At 62.6% G+C, this 15,209-nt stretch overlaps 1 protein-coding gene and 1 long non-coding RNA gene across 3 annotated transcripts; one reads left to right on the plus strand and one right to left on the minus strand.

The window, feature by feature from the left end:
* Window positions 1–310: 310 nt before the first annotated feature.
* On the plus strand, window positions 311–11,217 carry HNRNPL (heterogeneous nuclear ribonucleoprotein L). 2 transcript variants are annotated; one of them, XM_032127481.1, is made up of 13 exons: window positions 311–562; window positions 1,130–1,248; window positions 1,537–1,774; window positions 1,978–2,063; window positions 2,341–2,437; window positions 4,048–4,120; window positions 8,411–8,482; window positions 8,784–9,076; window positions 9,403–9,524; window positions 10,100–10,301; window positions 10,614–10,671; window positions 10,830–10,925; window positions 11,002–11,217. In XM_032127481.1, the coding sequence occupies exons 1-13, from the start codon at window positions 326–328 to the stop codon at window positions 11,058–11,060; spliced, it is 1,752 nt and encodes a 583-aa protein (XP_031983372.1). In that variant the 5' UTR covers window positions 311–325; the 3' UTR covers window positions 11,061–11,217. The 2 variants fall into 2 exon arrangements, with proteins under 2 accessions (XP_031983372.1, XP_031983373.1); XM_032127482.1 differs by lacking the exon at window positions 311–562 and having other exon boundaries at window positions 1,157–1,248; window positions 1,462–1,774.
* A 174-nt stretch (window positions 11,218–11,391) lies between these two features.
* On the minus strand, window positions 11,392–14,836 carry LOC116452780. Its single transcript, XR_004243600.1, has 2 exons — window positions 14,075–14,836; window positions 11,392–12,656 (listed from the first exon to the last, which is right to left on the minus strand). It is a non-coding gene; the product is annotated as an uncharacterized LOC116452780 (long non-coding RNA).
* Between the last annotated feature and the right edge of the window lie 373 nt (window positions 14,837–15,209).

Genomic DNA, 15,209 nt, shown 5'->3' on the forward strand with positions numbered 1-15,209 from the left:
TGGGAAGAGAGAGGCGGGGTCTGCGCGCTGAACAAGAAGAAGGGCGGGGCCTTGCCCTGAGAGGCAGCCTCTCCTCCAATCAGCGCGGTGGGCGGGCGGACCGTTGCGCGTGATGACCAATGATATTCTCAGAAGGTCGCTGATGGGCAGCTCAGCAGACCAATAGACGCACAGTTGCTTCTGCAGTTGGTCCAATCACAACGGCGTGGGGCGGTGCGGGTGTGGCGGGAACAATGTTAGCCAATGGGATGCTCGGTCTGCCTTGATTGGCGTGTGGGCGGGCCAATGGGGGCGTGTCGTGGGCGGGACTGCGGAGCGGGGCGCCATGTCGCGGCGGCGGTGGCGCGGCCCTCAGGGCGCCGAAGGCGGCGGGCGCGGAGCCGACATGGGGAAGATGGCGGCGGGCGGCGGCGGCGGCGGCTCGGGCCGATACTACGGCGGCGGTGGCGGCGGCGAGGGCGGGAGGGCTCCTAAACGCCTGAAAACCGAGAGCGCGGAGCCGCCGCCTCACGGGCCCGGCGGGCCGGGAGGGGCGGGCGGCGGGGCCGGAGCGGGAGGAGCGGTGAGAGCGGGGGCAAAGCGGGAAAGGAGCTTTTGTGTGGGGAGCGCCTTTTGTGGGGGGCAGAACAGGCTCTTGAGGGGGGGAAGAGCGCTGTGAGCGGGGTGAATATGGCGGCAGGGGCTGAGGGGGGTAAAGCAGCTCCTGTGAGGGAGCAAATGTGGAGGAAGAGGGGTCTGAGGGGGCGAACGTGGCGGGAAGGGCTGAGGGGGCGTAAAAGACCCTCATTAGAGGTGAATGTGGGGAAGAGGAGCTGAGGGGGGGAGAAGAGACTCCCCTGAGGGGGAGAATGTGGCGGGAAGGGCTGGGGGGGGGGGTAAAAGACCCTTTTCGAGGGAGTGATCATGGGCGGCACTGCTGGGGGGGCAAATATTGAGGGGAAGGCAAATACTGAGGGGGTAAAACGCAGCTTTGAGGGGGTTCAATCTTAGGGGGTGCCAGGGGGGTGAGCCCAGGCCTGTTTTAACTCGGCTTGGCCCCAAACCTGCGGGATTTTGGGGTGTCCCCGGGGATGTGGCAGGTCCCCAACCCAACGCAAGTGTCCCCAACCCCTCGGTGTCCCCCCCCCAGGAGAATTATGAGGACCCCCACAAGACGCCGGCGTCGCCCGTGGTGCACATCCGCGGCCTCATCGACGGCATCGTCGAGGCCGACCTGGTGGAGGCGCTGCAGGAGTTCGGGCCCATCAGGTGGGGACGCTGCGGGGACACCAGGGTGGCCCTGGGCACGCTGCAGCGGCGGTGGCGACGCCGTGGCGGTGACGGTGGGGATGATATGGGGGTGACGCTGTGGTAGCAGTGCCAGTGAGCGATGCTGCGGTGATCAGGACAGTGCGGTCTGTGTGCTGACCCCGGGGTGGTGACGCCGCAGTGACACCACGGTGACATTGTTCTCTGTCCCAGCTCCGTGGTGGTGATGCCGAGGGTTGGTGACACCTGGGGGTGGTGACACCACGGTGACATTGCTCTCTGTCCCAGCTATGTGGTGGTGATGCCCAAGAAGCGGCAGGCACTGGTGGAGTTCGAGGACATCCTGGGTGCCTGCAACGCCGTCAACTACGCGGCTGACAACCAGATCTACTTCGCGGGCCACCCGGCCTTCGTCAACTACTCCACCAGCCAGAAAATCTCGCGGCCAGGCGACAGCGACGACGCGCGTGGTGTCAACAACGTGCTGCTCTTCACCATCCTCAACCCCATCTACTCCATCACCACGGTGAGCAGAGCTGGGCTTTGGGGGGGTTTATTGGCATTTGGGGTCACCAGTGTGTTGCTTTTCACTGTTCTCAACCCCATCTACTCCATCAGTGTGGTGGGTGGAGGATTGGGGTGTCCCAGGTTGGTGTTTGGGGGTCCCAGGTGGGTGTTTTGGGGTCCCAGGGGGGTTTTGGGGCACCCCTGACCCCCCATTTCCCACAGGACGTGCTCTACACCATCTGCAACCCCTGCGGGCCCGTGCAGAGAATCGTCATCTTCCGCAAGAACGGCGTCCAGGCCATGGTGGAATATCCGGCATTTTGGGGGGCCCAGAAGCCGGGGGCTTGGGGAGGAGGGGGCTGGGGGGCTCCCCAAAGTCCCGGTGCTCTGAATTCCCCCTGGGAATTGTGCTTTGGAGCGTCCTCGGAGGGATCCAAGGCTCCTCCAGCCACTGCGGGTGCTCAGGTGGCCCCACCTGGCTCGGAGTGAGGCCGTGCCCATCTCCCCACCCCGCTGGGATCCCAAAGTTCCCGAGCTTCTTTCGGGAATTCCCGAAATTCCGTGGGATTCCTTGACCCCGGGCACGTTCGACTCGGTGCAGAGCGCGCAGCGCGCCAAGGCCTCGCTCAACGGCGCCGACATCTACTCGGGCTGCTGCACCCTCAAGATCGAGTACGCCAAGGTGAGCGCTCGGGGGGCACCTGGGGACACCTGGGGACACCCGGGAATTTGGGGGAGTGCACGGGAACACACCTGGGCGCACGTGGAAACACCTGGGGGTGCATGGGAACGTGTGGGCACAGACCTGGGCACAGACCTGGGCACAGACCTGGGCACACACCTGGGCACTCCTGTGTCACACACCCGTGTCACACACCCGTGTCACACACCCGTGTCACACACCTGGGCACACACCTGGGCACTCCTGTGTCACACACCCGTGTCACACACCTGGGCACACACACCCATGTCACACAGCCGTGTCACACACCTGGGCACACACCTGGGCACTCCTGTGTCACACACCCGTGTCACACACCCGTGTCACACACCCGGGCACACACCCGTGTCACACACCCGTGTCACACACCTGGGCACACACTTGGGCACTCCTGTGTCACACACCCGTGTCACACACCCGTGTCACACACCTGGGCACACACCTGGGCACACACACCCGTGTCACACACCCGTGTCACACACCCGTGTCACACACCTGGGCACACACACCCGTGTCACACACCCGGGCACTCACACCTGGGCACTCACACCCGGGCACACACACCCGGGCACACACACCCGGGCACACACACCCGTGTCACACACCCGGGCACACACACCCGGGCACACACAGCCGTGTCACACAGCCGTGTCACACAGCCGGGCACACACCCGTGTCACACACCTGGGCACACACACCCGTGTCACACACCCGTGTCACACACCCGGGCACTCACACCTGGGCACTCACACCCGTGTCACACACCCGGGCACACACACCCGTGTCACACACCCGTGTCACACACCCGTGTCACACACCCGGGCACTCACACCTGGGCACTCACACCCGTGTCACACACCCGGGCACACACACCCGTGTCACACACCCGGGCACTCACACCTGGGCACTCACACCTGGGCACTCACACCCGGGCACACACACCCGGGCACACACACCCGGGCACTCACACCTGGGCACACACCTGGGCACACACACCCATGTCACACACCCGGGCACACACACCCGGGCACACACACCCGTGTCACACACCCGTGTCACACACCCGGGCACACACACCCGTGTCACACACCCGGGCACTCACACCTGGGCACTCACACCTGGGCACTCACACCCGGGCACACACACCCGGGCACACACACCCGGGCACTCACACCTGGGCACACACCTGGGCACACACACCCATGTCACACACCCGGGCACACACACCCGGGCACACACACCCGTGTCACACACCCGTGTCACACACCCGGGCACACACAGCCGTGTCACACACCCGTGTCACACACCTGGGCACACACCTGGGCACACACACCCATGTCACACACCCGGGCACACACACCCGGGCACACACACCCGTGTCACACACCCGTGTCACACACCCGGGCACACACAGCCGTGTCACACACCCGTGTCACACAGCCGGGCACACACCCATGTCACACACCCGTGTCACACACCTGGGCACACACCTGGGCACACCTGTGCCACCCCCCGGGGGTACCTGGGCACGCCTGGGCAGGTGCCAATCCCCGTCCCCGCCGCCCCCCCAGCCCAGCCGCCTGAACGTGTTCAAGAACGACCAGGACACCTGGGACTACACCAACCCCAACCTGAGCGGGACAGGTAATGCAGCCCCGCCCCGCCCGGCACCGTCCTGCCAGAGTTCCGGGGGGGCTGATCCCACAAGGATTGGGGGGCTGGGGGGGCCACAGGGGGGTCGTTTATGCGTCGTGTTCGGGGCTCACCTGGGCCAGGTGTGGGGGAGGGAGGGGCCGTGCCCCTGGTTGAGTTTTGGGGATGTTTCCTGGAATTTGGGGGGGTTTGGAGGAGGGGCGGGGCCGTTGCTTCCTCGTCTGGAATCTGGGGGGTTGGGGGGTCACTCACCTGGTGCAGGTATGAAATGGGGGGGACCCCAAGTTCCAGGGTAAAAGGGGATGACCCCCCCCCAGTTCTGTTTCTCCACCCACAGGTGGTTCTTGGGGTTATCTTGAGGGATTTGGGGTCTGCCGGGACGTTCCCGTGGCGGGGGGCCCGATTCCGGGCTGGGAAGCAATGGCACGGAGCCGGGGAGTCCTTCCCAGAAAACAGGGGGGTCCCGGGGCTCCTTCCCAAAACCGGGGGCTGGGGGGAGGGGCTGGGGCGACGCGGCCTTTGGCAGCTCCGGGCACATTCCGGGGGGACAACCGGAGCGGAATTCCCGCCTCGCCTCCTCCTCCTCCTCCTCCTGCACATCCCTCACACCACACGGGGGGGGCCAAAGCTAAACAAATCACGGAGAAAACACCAGAATCCCGAAAAAATCACGTCCAGGACCCCCCGGCGAGGGACACGGCACATCCATCCACCACTTCCCAAAAAACTCATCCCAAACACTCCGAGCAGGAGTAGAAAACACGAGGCCGGAGGGGCCCCAAAGCGGCGCTGGCCCGGAGAGCGGCGAAATCCGGGAGCTCCAGGAGCCACCTCCGGTGGTTTGTTAGGAATTCTCTCCGAGACACAAACCCGGTGGTTTTTAGGAGCTCAGCAACATCGACACATCCCAAGAACATTCTTTTTTTAGGAATTCTCTCACTTCCAAGGCACAAACCCGGTGGTTTTTAGGAGCTCAGCAACATCGACACACTCCAAGACACACTCCAAGAGCATTTTTTTTTTTAGGAATTCTCTCACTCCCAAGGCACAAACCCGGTGGGTTTTAGGAGTTCAGCAACATCGACACACTCCAAGAGCCATTTTGGTTTTTAGGAATTCTTTTCACTTTCAAGACACAATTCTGGCGGTTTTAGGAATTCCGCGCCATCGACACACTCCAAGAGCAAATCTTAGGAATTCCACAACATGGACACATTCCAAGAGGCTTTTTTAGGAATTCTCTCACTTCCAAGACACAGTTTGGGCGGTTTTTAGGAGTTTTGCAACAGGGGTGATTTTTCCAAGACCCAATTCTGGTGTTTTTTGGGAATTCCGCGACATGGTTACACTCCAAGAGCAATTTCATGGGAATTCTCTCACTTCCAAGGCACAATTTTTGGGCGAATTGTAGGAATTTCGCAACATCAACACAATCCAAGAGCTGGTTTTAGGAATTCTCTCACTTCCAAGACACAATCCCGGTGGTTTTTAGGAACTCCACAACACGGACACACTCCAAGAGCATTTCCTAGGAATTCTCGCACTTCCAAGGCACAATTTGGGCGATTTTCACGACTTCCTCCACACGGTTTGACCTTCCAAGACCCAATTCCGATGGTTTTTGGGAATTCCACAACATGGTTACACTCCAAGGACATTTTTTTTTTAGGAATTCTCCCAATTCCAAGGCACAAAACGGGGCGGTTTTAGGAATTCTGCAACATCGACACACTCCAAGAGCCATTTCTTTAGGAATTCTCTCATTCCCAAGGCACAGCCCCGGTGGTTTTTAGGAATTCTCGCAACATCGACACACTCCAAGGACATTCCTTAGGAATTCTCCCACTTCCAAGACCCAATTCCGGAGGTTTTTAGGAATTTCACAGCACGGATACACTCCCAAGGACATTTTTTAGGAATTCTCCCACTTCCAAGACACAACTGCGGTGGTTTTTAGGAATTCTCTCAGCACAGTTGGCGTCCAAGAGCTTTTTTTAGGAATTCTCTCACTTCCAAGACCTGATTTTGGTGGTTTTTAGGAATTTCCTCACCACTGTTGACCTTCAGGACCCATTTCTGGTGGGTTTTAGGCATTTCCACAACGTGGTTCCACTCCAAGAGGTTTTTTTTTAGGAATTCTCTGACTTCCAAGACCTGGTTTTGGTGAGTTTTAGGAATTTCTCAGCACGGTTCAACTTCCGAGGTCCATTTTGGGTGGGTTTTAGGGATTTTCCCGCTCCCAAGTCGTTATTTTTGAGGGTTTTTAGCAGTTCCTCACCAGAGTTGACCTTCAGAGACCATTTTTGGTCATTTTTAGGAATTCCCTCCCTTCCAGGACCATTTCCTTGGGGTTTTTTAGGAATTTTCTCCCTGCAGTTGACCCTCCAAGACCATTTTTGATGGTCTTTGGAATTCTCTCACTTCCAAGACCTAATGCCAGCACTTCCAGGATCTCTGTCCCACCCCACAACCCCGTTCTGACGCTTTTTAGGAATTCTCTCAACATCCAGGACCATTTTTGATGGTTTTTAGGACTCCTCTCACTCCCAAGACCCTTTTTTTGGGGGGTGCTTGTAGGAATTCCTCACCACAGTTGACACCCAGGACCGTTTTTAGGTGGGTTTAGGAATTCCCTCACTTCCAGGACCACATTCCAGGAACTCTCTCACTTGCAAGACCAAGTCTCAGTATTTCTAGGAACTCTCTCACTTCCAGGACCACTTCTGGGTTGGTTTTAGGCATTTCCTCACCACAGTTGACCTTCCAAGACCATCTTTGGTGGTTTTAGGAACGTTTCACCTCCGAGACCTCATTGCAGCACTCTCAGGAGTTCTCTCACCTCCACGGCCTTGGGTTTGGGTCCTTTTGAGGCATTTCCTCACTGCAGTTGACCTCCCAAGACCATTTGTGGTGGTTTTAGGAGCTCTCTTCCCTCCAAGACCATTTTTCAGTGTTTTTAGGAACTCTCTCACTTCCAAGACCTCGTTTTGGGGTCGTTTTTAGGCATTTCCTCACTACAGTTGACATCTGAACCATTTTTGGATGGTTTTAGGAGTTCTCACACCTCCAAGACCACACTTCTGATGGTTCTTAGGAACATCTCACCACGGCTGGCCTGCCGAGGCCGCATTTCGATGGTTTTGGGAACTCTCCCACTTCCCAGACCAGTTTTTGATGGTTTTTAGGAACTCTCTCACCTCCACGACCACATTCCGAGGTTCTCAGGAACGTCTCACCACAGCTGACCTTCCTAGGCCACATTTTGGTCGTTTTTAGCAGCTCTTTCACCTCCGAGACCATTTCTCGGTGCTTGTAGGAACTTGCCAGCACAGCTGACATCCAGCGCCGTGCTCCGGTGGTTCTTAGGAACTCTCCCACTCCCAAGACCCAGCTCCAGGCCTTTTGGGAGCTGCCCACCACAGCCGGTGCCCAAGGCCGCTTGCGATGGTTTTTAGGAACTCTTCTCACTTCCAAGACATAATTCCAAAGCTTTTAGGACCTCTCCCAGCCCAGCTGCCATCCAAGGCCGTTTCTGGTGGTTTTAGGACCTCTCCCAAGAGCTCCCCGCAGCACCTTCGGGACACGGCCGCCCGTCCCCGCCGCGCTCTGACGGCCCAAACCCACCAAGCCCGGGCCGGGGGCCCCGACCCGCGCCGGGGGTCCCCACGTGCCGAGGAGCGTTCCCCAGGAGCTCGGGGCCCCGTTTTGGGGCGCTTTGTGCCGCAGCGGGGCCGCTGGTGACTCTCCGCCTGTGCCGCAGGGGCCGCGCGGCCGGGGCGCGCTCGGAGCAGCCGAGGGTAAGAGGAGCCCCCCCAAGTGGGGGCCCCATCGGACTTTTTTGCCCCCCCCCCGAGCAGCTGTAAGTAGCCCCTTTTTTCTCTGCTTTTAAACCAAAAAAAAAAAAAAAAAAAAAAAAAAAGGAAATGTTAAAGAAAGGTCTCGAGGAGGGAGGAGTTGAACAAAAAGCCGCGTTCTGAACCCGATCCCGGCGCTGCCCGAACCCCCCGCCTCCATGCGCTGGTGGGGGGGCTCGTTAGCGGCCGTAATTAGTGATTAGCGGGGTAATTAACGGCGTGCGGGCGCTTTGCGGTGATTAACGAGGTTTGGGGGCAGCTCGGGGTGGTGCTGGGGGGAGCTGGGGGGGCTCCGGGGACCCCAGTGGGGGGGGCCCAAAATCTCCGGGAGGGGCCCAAATTCTCCGGGGGGGTCTGGGGAGCCGCGGCCCCCCCCCCGGTGACCCCCCCTGAGCTCGGCGTGTCCCCCCCGCCCCTCCCCCCCCAGGAGACCCCGGCGGGAACCCCAACAAGCGGCAGCGGCAGCCGCCCCTCCTGGGGGACCACCCGGCGGAGTACGGTACGGGGGGCACCGGGGGGGCACCGGGGGGGCCGACTCTGGGGAGGAAAACCCACTTTGGGGGGGATACGACGTGGGGGTCGTGGTGCTGGGGGGGCTTGGATTGAGGGGGGGCACAACTTGAGGGGGCCCAAAGTGTGGCTGGTGGGGGGCACAAACTGGGAGGGTCCCGAGTCAGGGGTGGGGGTCCCACATCAGTGGGGGTGGTCCCAGCATTTTGGGTGGGGTCTCTGCCCCACTGCCGTGACCCCTGGGGGTCTGGGGGTCCCTGTCTCACGCCGGGGGTCTCTGCCCCTCCCAGGCGGCCCCCACGGCGGGTACCACCACGGGCACTACCACGACGAGGGCTACGGGCCGCCCCCCCCCCACTACGAGGGGCGGCGCATGGGGCCCCCTCCCGTGGGCGGGGGGCACCGCCGGGGGCCCGGGCGCTACGGCCCCCAGTACGGACACCCCCCCCCGCCGCCGCCGCCGCCCCCCGACTACGGCCCCCACGCCGACTCGCCCGTGCTCATGGTGTACGGGCTGGACCAGGCCAAGATGAACTGCGACCGCGTCTTCAACGTCTTCTGCCTCTACGGCAACGTTGAGAAGGTGAGGGGGGCACGGGGGGCACGGCGGGGTCTGGGGGGCACGGCGGGGTCTGGGGGGCACAGCGGGGTCTGGGGGCACGGCGGGGTCTGGGGGGCTCGGGGGGCACAGCGGGGTCCGGGGGGCTCGGGGGGCCCTCGGTGGGGCTGGGCCAGGCTGAGGTGGAGCACAGCAGCATCTTCTGTCTCCATGGCGACGTGGGGACGGTGGGGAGGGGCCGGGGGGCAGTTTGGGGTTCTGGGGGGGATCTGGGGGAGGTCTGTCCCCTCCCTGCGTCCCCCCCGTGTCCCCCCCGTCCCCTGACGCGTGCCCCGGGTCCCCTGGGCCAGGTGAAGTTCATGAAGAGCAAGCCGGGCGCGGCCATGGTGGAGATGGCCGACGGCTACGCCGTGGACAGAGCCATCACCCACCTCAACAACAACTTCATGTTCGGCCAGAAGCTCAACGTCTGGTGGGTTCCTGGGGGGCCGGGGGGGCCCGGGGCTTTCGGGGGCTCCCAGCATCGACCCCACCGCAGCCTTCGGGCAGGGACCCGGCGTTGGGGGACCCGGCTTGGGGGGTCCTCAGGGAGGCTCCGTAATTTTAGGGGGTCCCTGAGAAGAGGTTTCCGGATCCCGTTTATCTCCCCCAGCTGGGCCATCGTGCTGGGGCAGGGTTTTGGGGTGGTTTTGGGGCGGTTTTGGGGGTTTCTTGGCCCCCTGACCCCATTTCTCCCTGCCCGCAGCGTGTCCAAGCAGCACGCCATCATGCCAGGGCAGTCGTACAGGGATTTTTGAGGTGCCTTTTGGGTGGTTTTGGGGTGGTTTTGGGGTGTTTCTGGCCCCCTGACCCCGTTTCTCCCTGCAGTGTGTCCAAGCAGCACGCCATCATGCCGGGGCAGGGTTTTGGGGTGGTTTTGGGTGTTTTTGGGCCCCCTGACCCCGTTTCTCCCTGCAGTGTGTCCAAGCAGCACGCCATCATGCCGGGGCAGGGTTTTGGGGTGGTTTTGGGTGTTTTTGGGCCCCCTGACCCCGTTTCTCCCTGCAGTGTGTCCAAGCAGCACGCCATCATGCCAGGGCAGTCGTACGGGCTCGAGGACGGCTCCTGCAGCTACAAGGATTTCAGCGGCTCCCGCAACAATCGCTTCTCCACGCCCGAGCAGGCGGCCAAGAACCGCATCCAGCACCCCAGCAACGTCCTGCACTTCTTCAACGCCCCCCTGGACGTCACCGAGGACAACTTCTACGAGGTGGGGCCTCCTCCTGCCCCGCAGCAGCGCCTTCATCGTGCTCGGCATCCTCCTCCTCCTCCTCCTGCCCTTCATCCTCCTCCTCTTCACCCAACTCTTCTTTTTCCTTCTCTCTCTCTGTCTCTGCTTTGCTTTTTCCTCCTCCTCCTCTCGTCGTTTTTTTATTCTTTTCCTGCTCCTTCTCTTTCTGTTCTTCCTCCTCCTTTTCTGCTTGAGTTTCTTCCTCTTTTCCTCCTTTTCCTCCTTTTCCCTCCTTCCTTCCCCCCTCCCCGTCCTCCCCAGCCCCCGCCCTGACCCCGTTTCTGCCCCCAGATCTGCGATGAGCTGGGCGTCAAGCGCCCGTCCTCGGTCAAGGTGTTCTCAGGCAAGAGTAAGTGTGGAGGGCCCTGACCCCTGGGGGGGTCCTGCCCCCCTGGGTGACCCCCCTGACCCCTGGGTGACCCCCCTGACCCCTGGGTGACCCCCCCTGCCTCGGGGTGATCCCCCTGACCCCTGGGTGACCCCCGAGTGACCCCCCTTCCCCCCCAGGCGAGCGCAGCTCCTCGGGGCTGCTCGAGTGGGACTCCAAGAGCGACGCCCTGGAGACCCTCGGCTTCCTCAACCACTTCCAGATGAAGAACCCCAGTAAGTGCTGGCTGGGGGGACTGGGGGGTCCCCTGAGCCCCCCCCGGGCCCCCCTGACCCCCCTTTCTCCCCCCAGACGGGCCGTACCCCTACACGCTCAAGCTCTGCTTCTCCACGGCCCAGCACGCGTCCTAACGGGGCCCCCCCGGACCCCCCCGGATCCCCTTTTTTTAAGGCTGGGGGGCAGCAGGGACCCCCCCTCCCCTCTGTTCCCCCCATTTTTAAGGAAAAGGGGTCGGACCCGACTGGGCCCCCCCCCGTGACCCCCCAATAAAGTTGTTTGGGAAACAAACACCGAGGTTTGGGGGGGATTGGGAGGGGAATTTGGGAGGTTTCAGGGCTTTTTTGGGGGATGTGAGGGGTTTGGGAGAATTTGGGGGGGATGTGGTGGGGCTGGGAGGATTTCAGGGGTTTAGAGAGGATTTTGGGGGAGTTTGGGAACTTCGGGAGCAGTTTGGGGTCCGGGTCACTTCCGCCTCGTTAGGGCGGGGTTTTAATGCGTCACTTCCGGGGGGGCTCCCATTGGCTGCCGGGCCAGAAGCGCTCGGTGCCTGGTCAGTGCCCGCTCGGTGCCCGGTCAGTGCCCGCTTGGTGCCCGCTCGGTGCCTGCTCGGTGCCCGGTCAGTGCCCGCTCGGTGCCCGCTCGGTGCCTGGTCAGTGCCCGGTCAGTGCCCGCTCGGTGCCCACTCGGTGCCTGGTCAGTGCCCGGTCAGTGCCCGCTCGGTGCCCGCTCGGTGCCTGGTCAGTGCCCGGTCAGTGCCCGCTCGGTGCCCACTCGGTGCCTGGTCAGTGCCCGGTCAGTGCCCGCTCGGTGCCCACTCGGTGCCTGGTCAGTGCCCGGTCAGTGCCCCGCTCGGTGCCCGCTCGGTGCCTGGTCAGTGCCCGGTCAGTGCCCGCTCGGTGCCCGCTCGGTGCCCGGTCAGTGCCCGGTCAGTGCCCGCTCGGTGCCCACTCGGTGCCTGGTCAGTGCCCGGTCAGTGCCCGCTCGGTGCCCGCTCGGTGCCTGGTCAGTGCCTGCTCGGTGCCCGGTCAGTGCCCGCTCGGTGCCTGCTCGGTGCCTGGTCAGTGCCCGGTCAGTGCCCGCTCGGTGCCTGCTCGGTGCCCGGTCAGTGCCTGCTCGGTGCCCGGTCAGTGCCCGGTCAGTGCCCGCTCGGTGCCCGGTCAGTGCCTGCTCGGTGCTTGCTTGGTGCCCGCTCGGTGCCCAGTCAGTGCCCGGTCAGTGCCTGGTCAGTGCCTGGTCAGTGCTTGCTCAGTGCCAGGTCAGTGCCAGGTCAGTGCCTGGTCAGTGCTCGCTCGGTGCCCGGTCAGTGCCCGCTCAGTGCCCGCTCGGTGCCCAGTCAGTGCCCGGTCAGTGCCTGGTCAGTGCCAGGTCAGTGCTCGCTCGGTGCCCGGTCAGTGCCCGCTCAGTGCCCACTCGGTGCCCAGTCAGTGCCTGGTCAGTGCTCGCTCGGTGCCCGGTCAGTGCCCGCTCGGTGCCCAGTCAGTGCCCGGTCAGTGCCCGGTCAGTGCCCGCTCGGTGCCTGCTCGGTGCCCGGTCAGTGCCCAGTCAGTGCCTGGTCAGTGCTCGCTCGGTGCCCGGTCAGTGCCCGCTCGGTGCTCGCTCGGTGCTGTTTCGGGATGGGGCCGTTTCCGGCTGCCCGGCTCTCCCCGGTCACTCCCGGAGCCAGCGGCTCCCGGTGATTTCTCTGCCCCGGTGGTGCCCGGAGCAGGAGGAGCAGCAGGAGGAGCAGACTGGGGAGTCGGTGGAACGGGAGGAGATTGGGGAGTCAATGGAACGGGAGGAGACGGAAATTGGGGGTCAATGGAACGGGAGGAGATTGGGGAGTCGGTGGAACGGGAGGAGACGGAAATTGGGGAGTCGGTGGAACGGGAGGAGACGGAAATTGGGGAGTCGGTGGAACGGGAGGAGATTGGGGAGTCAGTGGAACGGGAGGAGACGGAGATTGGGGAGTCGGTGGAACAGGAGGAGATTGGGGAGTCAATGGAACGGGAGGAGACGGAGATTGGGGAGTCGGTGGAACGGGAGGAGATTGGGGAGTCGGTGGAACAGGAGGAGATTGGGGAGTCAATGGAACGGGAGGAGATTGGGGAGTCGGTGGAACAGGAGGAGATTGGGGAGTCAATGGAACGGGAGGAGATTGGGGAGTCGGTGGAACGGGAGGAGATTGGGGAGTCGGTGGAACGGGAGGAGACGGAGATTGGGGAGTCGGTGGAACGGGAGGAGACAGAGATTGGGGAGTCGGTGGAACGGGAGGAGACGGAGATTGGGGAGTCGGTGGAACAGGAGGAGATTGGGGAGTCGGTGGAACGGGAGGAGATTGGGGAGTCGGTGGAACGGGAGGAGATTGGGGAGTCGGTGGAACGGGAGGAGATTGGGGAGTCGGTGGAACGGGAGGAGATTGGGGAGTCGGTGGAACGGGAGGAGACGGAGATTGGGGAGTCGGTGGAACGGGAGGAGACGGAGATTGGGGAGTCGGTGGAACGGGAGGAGACGCGGACCCCGCGCTGCCCCGACCCCGCCTCCAGCGCCAGGGTTGAGGAGCAGCGCCCGGAGCAGCTCTGGCAGTGAAACCGGGAGGAGGCCGGAGAAGGCTCGGGCAGGGGGCACAGGAGCCCCGAGACCCCCCCAGATCCAAAGCTCGTTGTTCGTGCGGGTTTTGTTTGGCTCTCGGCCAGGAAAGGCGGAGCCTGCACCGGGGTCCCTCCGGGCAGTCGGGGTCCCTCCGGGCAGTCGGGGTCCCGGGGAGCACAGGCGTGGCACACCGAGCTGGCACCGGCTCGGGCGAAGCAGGAGCTGCCTGCTTGGGATTCACGGTCACTCACCGGGATTGTTCCCGGTGCTCCAGGGAGCCCGGCAGCCCCAAACTGCCTTTGAGCAGCTGAGCTCCGAGGTCCGAGCCAGCAGAAGGGACGGGGTTATTTCTGAAGGGATTTGGGCTCTGGAAGGACCAAGCTCAGGCCTTGGAAGGGGGGGGTGCCTGTAGCGACCCTCGCACAACCCACGGCCTCCTCTGGTGGTGCTGGAGCTGGGCCACAACCTCCTGAACCCACCCTGTTCCCCCACTCCTCCTTTAATCTTCCCCGTCCCACAGCCTCGGGGCTCTCAGTCCAGCACAGTAATGCTTCAATGCGTCTGAATCACTCCTCACTTCTCCCAGTTTGTCCAGTTTGCCGGAGGTTTCCAGCTTCCCAAAGCCCAAACCTGACTGGGAGAGAGACCGGGAAGCGTCACCGGGGTGGGGGGGCCTCATCCCGGGATGGCGTCGGCTCCAGAGGGGTTTCCAGGGACACCGGGCAGTGACATTTGGGATTTTTACTCCATTTTCTGCCCACACCCTCTGTGTGTCCCGGGAAAAGCCGTGTCCTGAGCAGGGGAACGAAGGTGCTGGAGCCCGAGGTGCTGCACAACCCCCGAGGGGACGTGGAGATCAAGGACACGTCGCCCTGGCGGGGTCGGTTTCATCCGGCAGCACGGGCGGGTGAATTCCAGCCCCTTCCCTCCTCCTGAACGGGCACTCGGATCCCGAGATGCCTCCCGAGGCCTGGCTGTGGTACCTGGGCAGCTCTGAGCACACCTGGAGGTGCACGCGGAGGTTTTTGCTCCTGCTCTGTTGTACTCAGAGTTTTTGCTCCAATTTCTGCTGCTGCTCTGCAGCAAAGAAACCGAAATGGCACCGCTGAAGCAGAGGCTGATTCCTTATTTATCCACGTTGGCGTTTCCAGCGGCAGGAGGGTTTTCCTTCTCCTCCCTCTGGGAAGGAGCCAGGCCGAGGGCAGCCAGGTGTGCTCAGGGGAGTGAAGGAAGGTGGGACTGGCACAGCAGGTGCAGATCTCAGAGTCCCAGGATCACTGAGGCTGGAAAACCCCTCCGGGATCATCGAGTCCAAGCTGTGCCCGATCCCTGAGCACCGAGTGCCACGTCCAGGTGACACCTCCAGGGATGGGGGCTCCGAACCTCCTTGGGCAGCCCCTGCCAAGGCTTGAGCACCCTTTCCATGGAGAAATTCCTCGGAAATTCCACCCTGAGCCTCTCCTGGCCCAGCCTGAGGCCGTTCCCTCTCCTCCTGTCCCTGTTCCCCGGGAGAAGATCCCAAATCCCCCCCGGCTGCCCCCTCCCGTCAGGGACCTGCGCAGAGCCAGAAATTCCCCCTGATCCCCCTTTTCTCCGGGCTGAGCCCCTTTCCCAGCTCCCTCAGCTCCTGCCGGTGCTGCTGGGGGTGTGCAGGAAGGGCTGGGGCTGGGCAGGGACGTGAGGGGACCTCAGAGAGCCCGGGGCAGCCGGCC

This window comes from Corvus moneduloides, chromosome 17 (genome assembly GCF_009650955.1).
Source record: "Corvus moneduloides isolate bCorMon1 chromosome 17, bCorMon1.pri, whole genome shotgun sequence".
NCBI classification, from domain to species: Eukaryota; Metazoa; Chordata; class Aves; order Passeriformes; family Corvidae; genus Corvus; species Corvus moneduloides.